At 34.9% G+C, this 20,192-nt stretch overlaps 1 protein-coding gene across 1 annotated transcript; it reads right to left on the bottom strand.

Annotated features, from left to right (window-relative positions):
• Positions 1-1,165: 1,165 nt before the first annotated feature.
• LOC115450151 (cytochrome P450 CYP12A2) lies at positions 1,166-16,405 on the bottom strand. The gene is made up of 10 exons (XM_030178134.2): positions 15,959-16,405; positions 15,085-15,212; positions 12,177-12,310; positions 5,650-5,768; positions 4,650-4,766; positions 3,590-3,868; positions 3,232-3,388; positions 2,650-2,862; positions 2,271-2,442; positions 1,166-1,921 (listed from the first exon to the last, which is right to left on the bottom strand). Exons 1-10 carry the CDS (start codon positions 16,021-16,023, stop codon positions 1,770-1,772), a joined length of 1,536 nt encoding a protein of 511 aa, XP_030033994.1. The 5' UTR covers positions 16,024-16,405; the 3' UTR covers positions 1,166-1,769.
• Positions 16,406-20,192: the final 3,787 nt, after the last annotated feature.

The following is a 20,192-nucleotide window of genomic DNA, read 5'->3' as shown; positions in this document are numbered from 1 at the left end:
CGCTGACATGACATGACGGTCAGAACCTTGGGACTGCTAGTAGCTTCAATACATATGATACGATATTACATACGAAATTTAGCTTCTATTGCCACAGCAAAGAGTTTAAATTTGTAGCGGTATTTTCAGTAGTATAGTATTTTTTTTAGACATTTTTTACATATCCAATTTACGAACTGTTTCAAACGCGTAGAAACAAAATATGATGATACCTCATTCACTATTCGTTCAAAGAAAAAAAAATCATAACCAAACAGAAATTACATCATTGTTTTGATCAATAGTTGTCATAATTTATGTTAGAGGTATAATTTATTCATTTACATACAGTATCCGACGATAAATATTGCATAATCACATTCGGAAAGAGATAAACGGTTAATTTCGGTTTTGTTGAGCGTTAACTCAGTCGCACACTACTTATTCGATGTATCACAAAACACCAACAATTCGGCATTTATTAGGAGCTGTTAAAACAATATATTCTTAGAAGTAGAAATTTAAAAACATAAAATAATAACAATTACTGTTTAAATCACTAAATAATTAACAAATTAATAACAATTGATCACAATTATTGGTTGTAATTATAACTATACTATTGTAAAGTTATCATAGCAAACTGCTCGCTCAACAGTTGATATCAGACTGGCGCTCCATTCTTTTGACATCTTAAGTTTGTTACCTTGGCAAAAGTCGGCCTATTAGAAACAGAAGCTTGACGGTCGGCATATTGGTGTTCACGTTGGAGATGTTGGTTGCGAATGTACTACGAAGGACCAAGAGCGCGTCGTAAGAATTTTTTTTGAAAAACCTACAAATGCTGAATTCGAGTAAGCGGTAAACTGGTGGTAAGTCGTGTCATTTCATATGTGAGAGTCCACCTGGGTAGGTACCACCGCAATGTCTATTTCTGTCGTCAAGCAGCAGTTTGTAGTTAATGTTGTGTTCTGGTTTGAAGGACATTTTATCTAGTGAACTACTAGTCATAATAAGACTTACCATTTCATGTCTCAGGATGACGATGGAATGTCAAATAATACTTTGTAATTCAAGATGTTGGATGGTGTTTCTACTGTTTATACGCGGTCGCATCGCTTACCGTTAGGCAGACGGCAAGATCGTCTGGTCATTCAATGAAATTTTATTTATTTTATTTTATTTATTTGGGTAATAAACGTTGTTACAATAAAATATAACTTAACAGTTTATCTTAATATAAATTAAATTAGCTAATGTAACAACCACAGCAAAAATAATAAAAAAATCCAGTCGCAGATACAATTTCGTGTGTGGTTTAAGTTTGAGTTTCATAAACCCGTATCATTCGCAATAGTTCAGTAAAATTTGAGTAGAATTTTTGAAAACTGGACTTTATCACGTGACCTTAATAATATACTTAATAAAAAAAAGATACATCCTTACAACAGTGTGTAAGACACTATTTTATCATTATCATCGGTCACAGGGTGATTACTGTTCAACATAGGTCTCTTTCAAATATTTACAAACTGACCATTTGACAGCCATTTCTTTGATAATGAAATCAGTCATTGAGGAAAAGTGATCGCCACAATTATTGCTTCAAATTGTTAAGATACCTAAAAATATCTGCTAATGTGGTGGCTATTTAAATTTTCAAGCTCTATTTAAAAAAACTGTTACTAGAACTTAAGTTGATTCAGTTACCCAGGTTAGATAGTTTCCTATGTATTAAATTATTTTTAATTTAACATATACATCAACAGCGATATAAAATATTGAGTTTCTCAAATGTCTTTGAAAATAAAATTAAAAGGTCCCTTGAAGTAATTAAGCGCAGTTTGAACTACTTTCGGAGGAGGTCCGAACCACTCCACGTTGAAGTTCTCCACGATCCGCCCAAGGAACGTTTCCACTTCCAGCTCTGCGATGCGACGACCTGGAAATATAATAACCATTAAACTAGATCTTTGATCCATTTCTAATGAAAGAGATGCGTGGAGTATGATTTACCATATTAGCTTATTTGAATATTTTATTATTCTAACATTACAGTCTAACTACAATTAACTCATGAACGAAGTCGGAATTTGAAAGAAAGGCCGTCGAATTCTCAATATTTTGTGCTCTTGGGTGCAGTGTAGTTGATATAAACATGGTAGATTTGTTACTAATGCAGGGTCATTAACCATATGTTATATCGCTTCTATTTTCACCTTATGTGTCTATATCAGCTATATTGATTAAAAAATACTTTTGAAATTGTAGGTTCGAATGCAAATATTTACCTATACACATGCGAACTCCGAAGCCAAATGGAGATTGAGCGAAAGGATGCGCATTGCCGTGGTACAGAGGGTCGTCTTTATCGGCCACCCAACGTTCTGGGATGTACTCTTTAGGTCTCGGGTAGTATTGCTCCATCACTGACATCTCTTGATGAGAGAAAATCATTTCCATCTATAAATATAAGTATTTCATTATTCTAAGTGATCTCATTAAAAACTAGCATTGCAATAATCGACGTTATATAGCAACATGCAACAGAATAAGAGACGACAATGGCACGACCATTGCGTATATATTCTAAAAAATAATATTTTCCCTCATTCCTTCTAAATAACCAAAAAATGCATTTTGTCTATTGTGCGATGTAGGATTACTTACGTTTTTCGGTATGTGGTAGCCAAGTATGTTGTACTCTTTGGTAGTTTTCCTTATGTTGCCAGGCACCACTGGCATTACCCTCATAGCTTCTTTGATGCACGCTTTCAAGTAAGGTCTCTTCTCTGATTGTGATAGAACTTCCTCTCTTAGTTTCTGTTGTTTCTCTGGGTTCGTCGCAAGGAGGTACAGCGTGGCTGTCATGGTGTAAGCGGCCTAATGGAATTCAAAATTGATTTGTTACATTTATACATCTTACAGACTAGTCTAGTTCGTATACTATGTCTTCGTCGAGAGATGATCGTGACAAGTGATGACTAGTATCATGAATGACAAAGTTTGTTTTTATAGTTCTCATACTGACGTATAGTAAGTGAGTTCCCTGCACATGATGTTATGCGAAGCGAAGTCTAAATATATCGTCGACTAGGAAGATATGATGTGTGTTTAAATGTGCCGTTGTTGCAAATAAAGACCAAGTGTTAAATTATCATAGTACAAGTAAATATCTTTTTATTCCATAAAATACTAATACGAGTGCAATCACGCGAAAAATCTAATGTAGTATGGTATAAAGTAAATTACCGTATCCACACCAGCGAATAGCATATCACCGGCCATAACGTATGCGTACTGTTCATTGATATCCATCAGCTTTTCAAGTACGCCCTTCTCGTCGCTCGATTTTCCTTTGTTTGCTTTTAATTCTTTCATTGCTTTTTGAATGAAATATTTTGATAGACTGTAATAAAATATTTTTTTATAAGATTGTAAGATTAGTCAAAACAAAAGTTCGTTATTCGTCTATAATCGTTTAAAAATCAAATTATCGGAATTACGAGTAGAAAATGCCAATGCAATAGGCCATTGCTTGTGCTCAGTGATAGTACAGTAGGTACATAAAAGCAGTATCATTTAAGTATAATAATGTTTTTAAACTCACTTTTCATGTTCTTCGTAAAGTTTCATCGCTTTCTTGAATTTTGGTGTTGCGATGTACTTCCATATGCTTGGGTTGAAGTCCAAGTCTTCGGAGACACTAAAGAAGTCATGGACGCACTGGATCAGTCTCTTGGCTGGCGAGTCGTCACTCAGTGTCGGGTCCAAGCAATTCAGCCTTGTACCGAGAGCCACTACAGCGATGGACTCCAGAGCCCAAAGATTCATCTCCACGTCGAAATTCCCACGCAGCATATTGTTTTCGTTACGTGATGATCTCATTCTAATGGATAGATAAAATACAAATCGAGTTAATAAAAAATATTTATTGCTGGTGGTGAAACACCCTATAGTAGCCTATGTTAGTATGTCGCATTTTTTGATCAACCTGTGTTTTCAGATTCAGATTTTGATTTTGATTCAGATTCATTTCTAATTAGATTTTGTTTCAGACAGGCGAGGGATAATATTCTTCTGTCAGTTGTCCCTCTGCTTTAACCCCATTCCCCTTATCAACAGGTGGAGTGCAGTCACTTTGCTGAATCCATATAAAAAAAAATATGCACCTGTACAGAATCTTTTATAGCGTTTATTCTCAACTAAGACGTATAGCGTGGCTATACCTGCACTATAACTCTTTCGCAATTCGTTCGGTTTATTTTTCCACGATATAACTAGTCTACACATTAATCCAGGACATACTGTACTTGTACCGGTCTCTTTCATCTAAATTATTTTAGAAATTATGACGCTTGCTTCTTAGTTCTAACAGACAATTAAGCCTTTTCAGAAGCATTCGAATGTATTATAATATGAGTATTATAATATAAATACTGGTAACGAGTGTTATCATTGTAAAACTATATGAAGCCAACACGTAATGGCGCTACTATACGGCTGTATTCAATAAATGATATCAATCTTAATCTTTAACCCCATCCCAACAATAAACCACTCAAAATAAGTCATTTGTAGTCTTTGTCTGTTCCGATTGTTTCATTGGAAATAAAAAAAGCGATTGGGATCTTGCGGCCGCAGTATCACTTTGCACGATTCACACATACCTGGCGATCATATCCTGGGCGACCTGGTCTATTGCAGTTGTATACAGCTTTATTGTTTTCGGCTGTAACATCACGGGGTTCACGGCGGAGCGGAATTCCTTCCACGGCTGAAGATGTCTAAAAATATTTGAATAATAAATGTAATATTACGTCAAAATACTAGATGACCCGTGCCGTTCCGCACTGTGTTGATAATATGATTCAAAGCAATGAGTACGTATAAAGCAGAAGTTGAACGCATATTAAGTCCATTACAGTACGCTTCTGCCGGCATTTTTAACACGTGCTACAAAACTATAGAACCAATTGCCGACAGCAGCATTTCCGGACAGAGAAGACCTGCTGACTAAAAAAAAGAAATAATTGTCCTAGATTCCTTTAACTCAATCAGACGGGCAAAAGTTCAAATTAAATAACCCGTTTCAGTTAGTATTAGGAAACGAACCACCTATGTACCTACCCTAATCAGAACCAGAGAAAGAGAAAAAAGAAAAAGCGTGACGGACAAACAGAGATACTTTTGCATCATAACATAAGTATGGATTTGTATTACGGCAACGTGCGATCTCCTCTTATACAATTTACAATCGAGAATATTTTGTATCTCGCACGAGCTCGTATGGTAGGCGTAGACAAGTTAAAAGCACGCGTGCATATCAGTGACGCATATTATCATCATGTTATGGACGCATATTTGCATTTGTGGTGCTACAAAATCATGCTAAGCAGACTATAAGCTCCGATGCAAAAGGCGTCCCATATGGAATTTATTTTATTTTGTAATGAAATAAATTTGAAGATATGATTTGGATGATGAAGGTGGAAATTAAGACGTACACAATTATATAATATGGACACTATAAGTAAATTTTCGTGTCCCATCTAACCCGTCGTATCGGTATGGTGTTAATGCTACGGACATTCGGATCGGGCAAATGAATTGTATATGGTTAGCAAATCATTCACTCTATTGTATTTACAAAAGTGAGTAGATATTTACTCTGTAAGAAGTCCCGTTGGTTTCTCTTCATGATCTTTACTTTTATTGTAGTATTTTCTATAGTATTCCAGTGAAGGGAAACCGGAACGAACAGGCATCCAGTTTTCGCCGCGAAGGACCTAAAATTACATTAGAAATTATACAATTTGAAGTATTACTGGTGGTAAGTCATCCATATGTGGGAGTCTGCCTGGGTAAGTACCACCGTAATAATCTGCCGCCAAGCAGCAGCGTGTAGTCAATGTTGTATACCTGTTTGAAGAACTTTGTAGCCAGTGTAACTACTGGACATTAGCCGCCTTATTACAAAAATATAGTTTCATACTGGGTTTAAAACAAGACTAAAAAATCTAGGTTTATAAGGGTATTAAAGTTAGTCCTCGGACTAAAATTCTTTCTCATTACAAATCCAAGAGCAACCGAGTATTATCTAGCACCGAAGATAGTCTCTAGTTTAATTAGTATACACAGATTATTAGCAAAAAATTACAGTAATCAATTGATTCATTCACACGACGTTTAACGCACCGTTCTTTTTAAAATAAGTAATGTATAAAGAGAAGGGCAATATGTCTCTATAAAATATGATTTTGATAATGATGATGATGCTAATTAAGTATACAATTTTGATAATTAAATATGTCTTAAAGCTGAATAATGTGCGGCGCGCGTATTTGAACATTATCGAAATGTTTACATTTCGGTTTATTTATGATTGTGATTAATAGCACTCCCAATACCATAAAGAAATGTTGTTCTTTTACAATTATTTAGGCACGGCAACTGTATCACAAGTGTAATTGAGTTAATTGTATGTGGACATTGTATCCAATGTAACCACTAGTCATAATAAGACTTAACATGTCTCAGGAAGGCGAGCGCAGTAGAATACCAAACAATAATTTGAAATACAAGATGTTGGATGGTGTTTCTACCGTTTATGGGCAGTCGTATTGCTTACGATTAGGCGAACGGTAATCTCGTCTCGTCATACATGGCAATAAAATATAGACACATATATTAATTATGGCTTGTTATTATAGTAACGCTCTAGATTAGTTTCCAAAGTTAATTGGAAAGTGACCACCAAGCAAGAAATTCCAAATTTGGAACTCACCTCTTGGTACCATGAACAAAATAGGACCATAAACATATAAATGTTCAAAAAAGAAATTAATTCAAATCAAAATTTGTAATAAGTAGTCCATTACGTCATACAATAAATGCTGTTGCAATGAGAAGGATATGTATGTATGTGTGATATGTGTTTACTATTATGTGGTATTATATCTTTAAGCCTCATTCAGACGGATCAATTATCAATTATTACGATTTCTTATGTGTACGCGTATGTTAGACATTAAAATTAAACTATTTTTCGTATTTTATCGCGGTTTTAATATTTTAATTTTCTCCCGACGTTTCGAAGATTTTGCCTTCATGGTCACGGGGGGGACTGAGGTGTTGGTTTCCGCAAAGTCAAAGTTTTAATATCTACCATTTGATCCTTTTAACGTCCGTGATTGGCTGCTTGGCTGTCGGCCCGGTTATTCGATGTATCGTCCTATTGTTTAAGGCCCCTCTAATATTATCTCACGACACACCGTTGGTCGTCGCTAAGTTCAGGAACTGCTATTCCAGTTAGTTATGTTATGCCCTTTTGTAACACCTGGAATCCATACCCGCGGTAGAATAAGAGACTCCTAACAAGATCATATAAGTTAGATTTTACATATTATAACGTTTAGGTCCGAGAAGTAATATTTCTGCGTCACTGTTTTTATTAGTGTAAGTTTTTACTAGATTTCTTTCTGTCTTATATTTCCGTCTTTACTATTAGTCCATTGAAAAGTTACATTTGGGGTTGCGTTTTTTAGAGGACGCAATTTTATTTTTTTGAAGTGTAGGGGGGGTCAGTCTAAAGCTAAAACCAAGTTTGTGGGGTCGCCACCCTTGTCCCACGGCCGCCATCTTGAAAATAGGGGTTGAAATGGTTTTTACGATGTATCTCTTAAACTATTTATCTGACAAAAAAAATGTATAAACATTTTTTATTGCAAATTAAATTCTCTACAACTTTGGTCTAGTAACTTTTGTCGTAGAACTATAAATAAAAAAGTTATAAGCGAAAATGTTAAGAAATTCAATGTTAAGCAATGTCCATTGCAACGTCATCAGAACGTGTGTTTATAAGGTTCATAATACTTTTTTTTGTACTCTCATTAATACCCAAATATCTAAGGGACCATTAGGGAACAAAAGAACATCTGCCTGCTATTATTATTATTATTTCTAACCTCTCTTATTGTAAGAATAGCTGATAATATTGTGTTGAAGTTGTCGTAAGTAAGTTTTTCATTAGCATTTTGACTTTTAAAAGTCAAAATGCTAATAAAAAAAAAGTAGTTTTCACTAAAGTTAAAATCGTGTCTAAAATCATTCGAAATCGTCTTCACAATTAAAAACAGAATAAAATACATCCGCACGTACAGAAATATGTAGCACAACTAAAAGATATAAGTTGAACGACAACTTATATCTTTTAGTTATATATATATATATATATATATATATATATAGATAATATACTAGCGATCTCTCCCGGCATCGCCCTGTAATAGCTTGTGGCGGTACAATTAGTGCATATACCGCCATCTTGTCAACATCGCCGGAACTGCAAGAGGATCGATGCACTGACGCAACTACAGTGATATCACACAGCAATCACGATAGATGGCGACGTCGATCCTGAATCACGCTTGCACAATTTGAGCGACGCGTTGCATATATACCATCTCCGAATAGGAACCGTCGGAGGGGCCGCGGCCGGTCAGGCGCAACATCTGCCTGACTGGAAATCTTCCCCCTCTATAGAGGAACGCAACCATCTGTTCCTCTACAGTGGCGTCTACCTTGACGCCACTAAAGTGGTAAAAAATGGCGGTATATGCACTAATTGTACCGCCACAAGCTAATAACAAGGCCTCAAAACTGTCTCCACAATAAATTGATCGCTACTGCAACAGAGAATAAAAAAGACTTTCTGGGGTAAAAGTCTTGTTATATATATATTTTTTTTAAATATAAAGTAGCCAATGTCTCAAACCATCTTTATACGAAATGTCATCAAAATCAGTTTGCTACTATTTGAGTTTATCGCGTTCAGAAAAACAAACAGACAGACGCGACGGGGTACTTTTATTTATAACTAGCTTTTGCTCGCGGCTTCGCCCGCGTGCTGCTCCGCTCCTTTTGATTATAGCGTGATGATATATAGCCTATCGCCTTTCTCGATAAGTGGGCTATCCAACTCTAAAATATTTTTTAATTCGAAACCGTAGTTTCTGAGATTAGCACGTTCAAACAAACAAACAATTTAGCTTTATATAATAGTAAAAATTATCCTATGTCCTTCTCCTGGTTCTAAGCTACTTCTCCACCAATTTTCAGCCAAATAGGTTCAGCCGTTCTTGAGTTATAAATAGTGTAACTAAGACATCTTTCTTTTATATAATATTTAGATATGTATGTGAAGATAATTATTTTATATACGCGGTAATGGAAACTCAAGGTTAAACATACTTGTTGTGCAATTTTGCCAGTTTAACTAATACAAACACTACGACTGCAGTTTTTTACTCACATATATCGTCTAGTAGGTATTATGTACGAAAGGATCTTGCTTGTTAACCTTGAAGGCGTTAGAGACTAAATAGAGAGGGGCCTGATAAATATTTACATAGTTGACGCGTCACAGTAAAATTAGCATTGAGAGTATTAGAGAATCGTGACGGATATTAAATTTGCGATTCTCTTCCTTCTACAGTGGACGAATTTATCTACGAATTCGATACCAATAACGTTGACTACATACATTAGTGTTATACATATTCTTACAGAGATGAGTGTGCTATACTTATTGCTTTGTCTTAGAAATGAAATTGTATAATAAAAAGGAAAAATGTTCTTGACTCTGTGTCAGTAGAATCGGTTTTAAATTGTTTAGACATGACAGTCACACAGGACTTTGGGTAAGCGCTTTAGACGCTCGCAACCCTTGAAAATAAGGGATACTATGATGAGGGCAACCCACTAACGGTTTATGAACCTTGGTTCAGGACAGTCACTGAGAGAGGTTAGACGTCAACGTGTTTTATTGTTCTCTCTCTAATTATTAACGAATGTACTGATTTTACTCCACAAATAAAAGTCGTAGAAATCTTACTGAATCTAAATTTATTGCAAACCATAGCCCAATACGTCGTTCACGGGTAGAAATTAGAATCAACACCAGTTTTATAATATTTAATAATAACATTTAATAGTTTTAATAGGAAATTAAAATGTGTGATTCTATATTATATGTACTTAAGAAGTAGCCTCATGCAAACCCAACGCAAAAATGTAACAAGAAAGCAAAATTTTAATTGACGTTGACGACATCATAACTGTAGTAATTTGAGTTTTAAATAGCTTTTGCTCGCGACTTCGCCCGCGTGAAGGTGTTTTCCGTGATAAAATTCCCGCTATATATTTCACGGGATAGAAATTAGCCTATAACCTTCCCAAGGTTTTAAACTATCTCGATATCAAATTTCATAAAAATCCATTCAGTAGATTGTGGAAAATCGATAAGATTTAGACAGACAGAAAAAGGGACTTTGTTTTATAATATGTATAACAAATTTCTGAAGCGGGTTTGGAAAAAATTCCATGGGACCAATTTGGACGTATACTTACCTATTATTTTTTCGAATAAAAACTAGTTTTTTTTAAATTGGTTCAGAAATGACCGAGCTCTGAATTGATAGGAAACCTCCTCCTTTTTTAAAGTTGGTTGAAAAGATTAGATTCACAAAACAAAAACACAGTCTGATGATTATTAGTCATGATTCGTATGAGTCAATGCAAGCCTTGACTATAAAGTTTAATAATTTCGATTAATCATACCTGTTATTATATAGTACAAATAAGATTGCCACGTAGCACTTTAAATCTCATTTGACTCATATGATAATGTAAAAAATTGCACGCCCAAAGCAAATGATGCATTATCATTGGATTTTATGACAATACTCTCTCACACTAAAATAAAAGATACGAAACATCAATCTTATTCCTTCGCGATAATACAGCTTCTATATACAAGAATGAGTAAAACAATGAATACTTTATGGTTTTTAGTTATTTATATACATTGGTTAAAATTATGCATCTTAATTAAAAAAATGCGATCTTTATGATATTTTTCAAAATATTACATCACCTAAATTGTGTCGGATCGTGAATGTGTCTGACGTATTGTGGACTGTAAAGGTTTATTTAGTTTAAAATACTTATTTTTATTATATAATGAGTAAGGTGATGTGGTTAGTCGTGCGAAAAAAAAGAAAAAGGGCGCGAAACTGAACCGGCTGGCCAGCGGACCACTGCGTTGGCGATACATTTTTGCTTGCATTTTACTTAGAATCGTTCGGACGTTCACAATCGTTGCATTTCGCTAGCTATATTTTTATGTTCTTACTCTTTTGCTTATTTGTGAACGAATTTGATTAAAATTGTTATTTTCTAGTACATGTGTTTTTGTTATAAGTATTAAATACTACTTTTAGTAATTGTCAAACACATAAACACGTAAATATATTATTTTAACTAAAATGTTACAAACTTAATATGTGTAGAACCTGTCTCGGAATTTGTGTTGAGCATGGCGTGTGAAAAGAAAATACATATGAATTGGTGATTATCCATGTGTGTGTTTTTTGCAATTTTTCATGCAATTGGATACTGAATAAGATGACCACATTAAAATTTGCTCGTGACATTTTCGTTTCGAATGATTAATTTATGATCAATCAAACTGGAAATCTACATCATTGTTATCTGAAACTGATTTAGGGGACTTTAACAATATTATTTTTTAGATATAGTCTTAGGCTAATTAAAATGTATTGTCATTAAAAGTGCCTTATTATTCTGAATTCATAATTTTGAGCAATTTGTTTTTGTTTAAAAATCAATTATGTAAGTTGCAATAAGTTACGAAATGTGTTTGAGAAATCGTATTTATTTATCGACATTTTTAAAATTGACGCTAACTGACTGTATCATTTTTGAAGGAGACTAAGTCGATAAATAAAATCGTATTTTGTAAAAAAATGTTTTTTCTTACTTAGGTCCGGGACTTATTGACCGATGTAATATATTAAGTACTTAATTATTTTAGCATGTTTTCTATGTTATCGTTCTATGGTTGTGTTTGATGTACATGGTACAGTGATATAAACAAGTACGGCGATAACATGATTAATTTGTCACGCAGATAATATATTTGGTATTTTGGTTATTAGCTTATACTTATTTTATATTTGATTAAATCGCTCGATATCTTGATATAAGGATAAATCGTTTAATAAGACATAAATCCATACACACGTGCTGAACTGAGTTGTACCGATATTTTGCGTAAGAGATGATTTTTAAATTCAAACTTAATAAGTTTAATTTTCGCGTGAAATAAAACTTACTTGTGAAACGCTCTCCGCATCGTAGAGGAATATTAACTTATCCATGCCGATCATCCCATCGACTTTCACAATGGGTCCGTAGTCCTGGTACAGTTTGCGAGCGAAGTCAGTGCTGTCTAAATTGTAGAACATGCCTGTAATTGATAAGGAAACATTATCCAAATACCTTTTCTAATGTTCTTTAAATCATACCCTAAAAGGGCGCTACATTAGGCATCCGCGAAGGCTTTTTTCTTTTTCCGTGAAGAGGCTTTAATTTCAGAAAATAATCTAGGATCAATAAAATATTAATAGGATTTTAACACCAGTGGAGCTGGCAGCAATGGTTAGCTATACAGGTAATTGTTTTACCTTGTTTAATGATAATCAGGCCGAAGATGACGCAATATTTTTCCGTATTCAACTTTAAAATTTGCAAATAGGTATATCAGATAAAATTGATTGCATTCTCTTCAAATCAAATTGTAATTGCAACATGCTCAGCGTTGTTTTGAACAACTGTTTGGGCCTCCGGAAATTACACATACCATACTAACGGGAGCAACGAGATGCCACTATGCGCTAGTTTTCTGTGAGATATTAATTATATCTGGTCTAGCCGGCTCGTACATGTAAACTATCTATCTACATATATACACCGGCAATGTGTACAATTCAGGCATTCTATAGCTAGGCAATATATAGAATAGATTGAATATGATAAATCATTACATACTTTGTCTAGTCAATGTACACAATACCTGGGCATTGTACGTGGTACGTCGTGGTTCACTGGCAATAAGTAAATAGATTTTTATTTACATTTATTAATGTTAAATACTTACTAACCTATAAAATAGTGAATAAATTAAATACATAACAATGTTTTTTACGAAATATTCTGCTTTTTGTTTGGGTTCTGATAAAGTGATGGTATAGAAATTTTCGAGATTCAGGTTCGGTCAGGTCAGGTTAGGTTATAATTGAGCCGAGCGAGCGAGAAAGCCGTGGCAGCGACTAGGGAGTTTCAGAAATAAATACATATAACTTCTTTAACACTCAGTACCTACCTAAGTACTGTCTGTGTTGTGCTATTGTATAGAATGTCTTCGCAAAGTATCAAATAAATAACATGCTATACATTCCCTAAACGTTTCAGGCTTTTATACATTGCCTAGGAATTGTATAGAATACTGGATTATACAGATTGCGGGTAATATATGGCATGTAATAAAATCGTAGATTTACCGTGTCTATACCTTAAATATTTTTGGAAAGAAGATCCTAGAATACGCGAGATAAATGAGTGGTTCGCGGGACGAGCATTGGGAGGCCGTTCGCCTGCCTACAGCGACTTTGAGGTGGACAACAATGCGGATAGTTAGTCCTCTGATGTCGAGACGTCTAAGACGTCCTTAAATTTTTATTTAAAATTTAAGCCGTCCTTAAATGTATTGGAATGTCTAAGCTTCGTTCAATAAGACAGGTGATATTGCTCAAGGATTGTTACTTGTACCTATCTCAGTGCAACACGATGTCCCGAGGCCGTCCAATACGCTGGTATATCATATGGTTGGTATGCTGGTATAGGGCAGGGATGTTATGGATATGAAATTTCGGATATGGATACGGATATGGATATAGGAATAAAATTATATCGGTTTCGGATACGGTTACGGATATGAATTTATTTCGGATTTTCCGGTAGTTTCGGATAGTTTCGGTTATGGATATTAGATTAAAGTAAAATAAAAATACTATGTAATACAGTAAGGCGACGATTACTAACTATCGTTCGTCGTCATCGTCGATTATTAACTATCGATGAACTAATTGGGGGACATAGGTGTTCGGAAAGCCTCTGTGTTTTAATTTGAGATGAAGTTTCAGTGAATTAGTCCCACCACCTCTTCGTGAAAAGTTTTTGTCACACTGTTTTCATTTTGCTAAATTACCTTCAACTTGATCAAAAAATGTCAAATTAAAGTACATACTTTGGACGCATTTTGTCTTTATAAATCAATTAGTACGTAACCCACCACTATTCCTTCTCTTTATTAAATAAGTACCTACTCCTAAATAAAAAAAAATATACTATTTATAAATGAGGTTATATTATGACTAAAAATTACAAAAAAACTACATATACAAGATGGCGTGTGAGCGGTGAAACAGAAACCTGTCGAAACATATTATCCGTAACTTATCCGAAACTTTCATAACGGATACGGTTACGGTTATGGATATATTTTTATTTCGGATATCCGATAGTTTCGGTTACGGTTACGGAGCTCCATAACATCCCTGGTATAAGGTATACCGGGGTTAGGGACTCGGTGCAATGCTCGCTCGGAGGATGCTATACTCCCGAGTATCGACAATTTTTTTTAAGTACAGGCCCCGCTGTCACCACCGGGGAGACAAGCGAATGTGATACTACGTACCCCCCCGCTTAACGACTGCAGAGCCCTGGAGGAAAGAGGAAGAGGAGAAAAAGGGGTTGAAGCGAAGGGAAAGGAACGGGAAAATAGCAGGATGGGCGGAGTGAAGTGGGAGGGGAAATGTTCGCGGTCCCTTATAGGCCTCAATGAGTTATATAACCAAGAGGTATACACACTGAACTGTGTGCCTAGGGCCGCGGCACACATGCATGGGCGTGCATTTGGTGTGAGGATCAAGCGCACAAGAATTGCCTCGGGGAGGAGAGTGTCGACATTGGACTGTAAGACCGGTGAAATCAGCATTCCCTTTCTACTCAACCCCTGAGGGGTGGTAGTGAAAACGCGTTTTTTCCACGGGAAAAAAAATAAAAAAGCGTGTTGTTAGTAGTTGCACTCTCGTATCTTTTAGATGATAAAAGATTGACGAAAAATCTTAATTTAATTATGTTATACTTAAAGTAGGTAAAATAGTCGTGTATCGAACGTACCACCGGGTATGAAGTGGTGCAGAGACCCTAGCAAGGGCAAAGATGAAGGGCCCGGGATCTCCTTCCATGACTTGAGATGAGCAGTCCCCTCTTCAACTTCCACCGCTGTGCTGTTCACTGTGATACTCCTGGATATACAGAAGAGAGTAAATAATAACAGAAGGTTGGAAAACGAACAGGAGAGTTGCCTGATATGTTGTCTTGCTTCCCACGTAGTCAGAGGAATTATAAAAAAATAAATTAAAAAAGGATTACAAATATAGCTGACTTTACGGAAGCACTAGCAAGGAATTATTTAAAGACGGAATTGTTTCTTGACATTTATGCAAACTATCGGTGAATGCATCATAAACGCTTCGTAGCGAAGCGTCATTCCTCATTTTATTTTTATCGTATAAGTGGTTCGGAAATCCCTAGTGCTTTTAATCTTATGTACTAATTTTTACGTCGCAATATTTACATCTAAAATTATGAAACCTAGTCAATCTAATGATGATAAGATACTATCAAGAAATAATACAAGATATAATCTTCCTAAGAGTATGGACACAATGTTTGTGAAACTGTTTGGATATTTGTTAGAAGTAAAGTCAGTAACAACTGGAGGGATTTGGATGAGATACACGCATAAGCCATGTCCTGTATGAATACATGTTGAATCACATAGGCTTCTTTGTATCTTGGTGATTAGCTCGCGTAGAAAATTATAGATTTTAGAAATCTGGTTTTGTAAACAGATGGCGCTTCGTACAAATGGAGCTATGGATCAGTGCCGTGATTTTGGGACTTTAATAAAAAACGAAAAGGCTTTAAACACAGAAGACGCCTGCGAGAAACACCTGGTAGTTACTAAAATCATTTAATCATCACTTACCGTACAAAGTGTGTAGGGGCCGCTGCTAATCGCGAGCTAAAAATCCGCACTCCATTCAAATACATCTTGCGTCGATCACTCGCAGCACAAAACACCACCGGTAATAAACAAACCAGGCAGAATTACTTATCACTTACTATCTCTCGTAAACAATAGATACCGTATCAACACTTTATTTTCCTGTTGCGAGTCCGTCCGTTCTGTCCTCCACGAGTTATTATTTTTGTGTATCAATTCCGGATCTTTCACAGACAATGATTGTTAAATATTTATTGATGTCGTCTTATTACTGCCTTTTCTTGTTGAAATTGGCGTCGGCACTACACTTTATTTCGTATAAAACACGAGTTGACACTTAGATAACAATTGTGTATTTGAAATCTAAAATAACTACGTCGCAAGTCCACGACACGCTCATTCAGAACCAGGGACTGGACGCAAATACTCCAAATTTGACCTTGGTTTTGTTATTACATTCCACGTAACTAAATTTAGCTTGCCTGTTAGTTTTTAATATTTATTACAGCAGCATAAAGTTCACTTCACAGCGATTATTTCGTAATAGTTATCTAGTATTGTGGCATCGTGTTGTTTATCTTACGGTACAGTGCGGTATTTTTCGAATTTTTTTTTTTCGAGTTTACTGCACTATTGACAATTCAAAAACGTTGATCGTTGAGAATATTTAAGGAAGCCCTTGAGTTGTACATTCGTTGCTCAGTATATTTTATGTTGCTATGCTTTCTTTTCAACAAGTAGTGTGTATAGATCTTTTTCCATCTAAGATATAAATGTGTAAAACATAAAATGCTGAGAGTTACGGCTTCACCCGCGTAATAACCTTTCTTGCTACAAAAGTCCCAAAAAATATTGGCGATTCATAAGGTCTACACTAACGCCATCAATTTAAAAAAGTCTATTATTCCTCATAGGAGTAAATTACCGGAGAAGTAGCTTATGTCCAGGTTGTAGTCTACCCGTATGCGAAGTATCATCGAAATCCGTTCAGTTGTTACTGAGTTTACTTCTAAGAAACATACAAGCATAATTTATTCAGGGTAGGGATGAACTGTGTGTATCGGTATTATATAATAATATCTTAGGGTGCGTTATATACTTCAGATTCTATAGAATTTCTTGCGCCTTACATATTTCGCGTCTTATAATATACATATTCTATGCACTTTATGTATAATTAATTCCTTCGCTTTATACACTTCCAGCGTTTTGACATAGACTATTTTCTATTTCGGAAAAATATGTAGCGGGACTTTGATCCTGGAAAATACTTTCATGCGAGTGGAGTCGCGAGTAAAAGTTAGTTTAAAATAAATAGTCAAATGCAAGTCAGAATCACGGACTACTTCAGCTATCTGTATTTAATTTTTTTATCTATATTATTGTTTATAAAGATATCAGTTATAATGGCACCTGCTTTGTGAGGATTAATACTACAATTATGTTCTACAGTTTTGAGCTGTTGAAACCTCGCACAAACAGATGGAATACATATGATTATTAATTGAGATTTTTGGAACCTTTAGCGTACTTCTTTGCTAAAATACAAACAGTTACATGGGAATATGACAACTTTCTCCTTTTGGTATGTGGTATCCGAAAATTTTGAAGTCTTCCTGAAGTCACCAGACATCCAAACATTAATCTCATCGAGTCTTTAATGTACACTCGCAAGTATTATTTCATGTCTGACTTCGTCATTACTTCCTCCCGCAGTTATAATGTCCCCATCACAGTGTCAGCAGTCCTCATACGGAGAATTGTTTCAATTAACCAGTAGTGATGAAGCGTATAATAACTGAGAAATTTAAATCGACATTGTTCATCACCCATACATTTTTAGCCTAAACACCAATAGCCTTAAAATATATATATTTTTTGTGCACATAATGAAAACTACATACAACTGATATGTAATACATAATATTCAGTGAAACATCCTGGAATAGAATAATAACCAATTTTCGTAACCATTTTAAGTTTATAAATTGTTTCAGATGCGTAGGTAGATAAAATCGCATTTTATCTAATATTTAAAAATTTACCTGTTGGTAAGATTGTATCGGTGTTTACAGTAATTCAACTGCTTATCTCACACTTGTATGTAGTTCCGCCAGTCGAATTGGGTTTACCCTGTGATGGTTGTGTGTGTTGATATTGAAATAAATAAAATAAATAAGATGATTCAGCAAGATACTTTATCCTACCTATCGTAATGTTATGCCTACCATAGTAACTTATCATCCTAGTATATAAATAAAAATAAATCAGTGTCCGTTTGTCAAGTAAACTCGTTAATTAGTTAAAATTTTATAATGCTAATAATTCTTTTAAAAATTGGATGTCAACAATTACAATGCCGCAAACTAAACAAACTTAGAGCGTTCGCGCAAAAATGTATTTGAAAGATGATTGTCGTAAAATGTCAACGTCTTATTCAAATGTCATCAGTGTTATTATGCTTGTTCTTGTTCTGTGGTTATTATTCTTGGGCTTCGAGTCGCCCTTGCAGAGTAAGTGTGGAAAATAAACCAGGTTTTCCGTAGAATAGTAACTTATATTTTAATAGAGATAACACGTTAGACAATCGTATTAGACTAACACACTTCGCTTAGGAACAGTACATTGTTATTTCATTCCAAATACAATAATTCAAAAAGATACATACTGTTACGCGGCCAGTTTACATTACATTATTAAAAAGGCTTTGTATTTGTCAATGCAAACCTCAACAATTATCATCAGAAGAATCAGTGGCAAAATAAAAAGCAGCGAATGGTATTAAAAAATCAATACAAATCGTTTAAACCAATGAGGCTTAATCGATGCAAAGTTCCAAGCGTGGATGTAAATTTTTTTTTCACCGTCATGAAAAGTAGGAAGTTATCTATTCGTTTTTGGTTTCTTATTCTCTCGTTCGAGAATATGCCAAATGCTAAACTCATAGCTTTCTTGCAATCATTTTTGGTTAGTTATTATAACAAACTAATTAACCGGAGAAATGATGAGACGTCACAAAAAATCATTGTAATCTGATGGCAAGTTTTAAGAATCTTCCACCTAGGAGGACTATGTTTTTTAATGAATATGTAAGTTGAGAGTCTGGAGAAGTTTTTGACCTACCTTAGAACCACGAAGTCACCTGTTTAGATTTTTAATTTAAAATAGAAAATTTAAATCTTAATTAATAGTACGTAAGTTTTTCACTTTAGACCAACATATTCATAATTTTCATCAAAGTTACGAAGCTGATTGTTTTTAGCAAAAAATTACAACTAATAAAAACTTAGTTTCAATAAAAAAAATCTCGAATAAGTCTTCTATTTTTTTAAAAAGAAAACATTTGATCGTTCAAATAGGAAATTCTCAAAAATTCTGAAAAATATTCATAACTTGAAAACTATGAAAAACGCGGAACTTGGGGTATGATTCGGATACCCCAAGGGGTGATCTATCTCTGGACCTCCGCTTGACACTATTTTCTGGGACACCGTTTAGGTATATAACTATTAAATATAATGAAGTATTAAGCAACAAAACAAATGCAACAAAATTTTAGATTTAATAATTGACAGTAAATTGAATTGGAAACAGCTAATACAAGCTGTAATATGTAAAAGAATGATTGTTTTTCCTATGTTTTACAATATAAATTATCTAAAGCCGTGAATCGTAATGCGGTACTTACAACATAATATCATAGCCAGGTGGAGTCAATCTTAAGATATGTGATAATCTTCTGGGGTAATATAACAGATAAAAACCGGCCAAGTACGAGTCGGCCTCGCATACCGAGGGCTCCGTACAAAGCTGTAGGTATATAAGTAAAAGTTCACTCGCCACGACAATCCTACTTCGCCAGGTAGGAACAGTACAAGCAAGCTGTCTGATTATATGTTTGACAATGTTATAGTATAATATGACAAGCTGTTGGAAAAATTTTGTCCCCTCCCCATACATAGAGATAAGTCGCGATCAGTGGTAACTACAATTATGTTTATAATCACAATTTAAATTTAAGTTTTGATTCCCTTGCGAGTTTCAAAATATGCGATATAAATTTTGCACATTTGCGTTTTTGGGTTGACTTAGAAATTTGTTTTATTTTCACAGCTTAAAGGCAATTAGACCTAAGTATTTGAGATGAGTTTCAACTTGATGTCCTTACGCGTTCATGAGGAAAGGCGTCTCGACAGACGGACAGACGGACGGACGG

This window comes from Manduca sexta, chromosome 22 (genome assembly GCF_014839805.1).
Source record: "Manduca sexta isolate Smith_Timp_Sample1 chromosome 22, JHU_Msex_v1.0, whole genome shotgun sequence".
Lineage (NCBI taxonomy): Eukaryota > Metazoa > Arthropoda > Insecta > Lepidoptera > Sphingidae > Manduca > Manduca sexta.
This window is presented reverse-complemented; position numbering and strand designations above follow the sequence as displayed.

Coding starts and splice junctions, on each gene's coding strand:
- LOC115450151 (XM_030178134.2), bottom strand. CDS start 16,023: ATGTATTTGAATGGAGTGCGGATTTTTAGCTCGCGATTAGCAGCGGCC. Junction 3,869..4,649: donor GCCCAGGATATGATCGCCAG/GTATGTGTGAAT, acceptor TCTATCCATTAG/AATGAGATCATCACGTAACG. Junction 3,389..3,589: donor CTTTACGAAGAACATGAAAA/GTGAGTTTAAAA, acceptor ATTTTATTACAG/TCTATCAAAATATTTCATTC.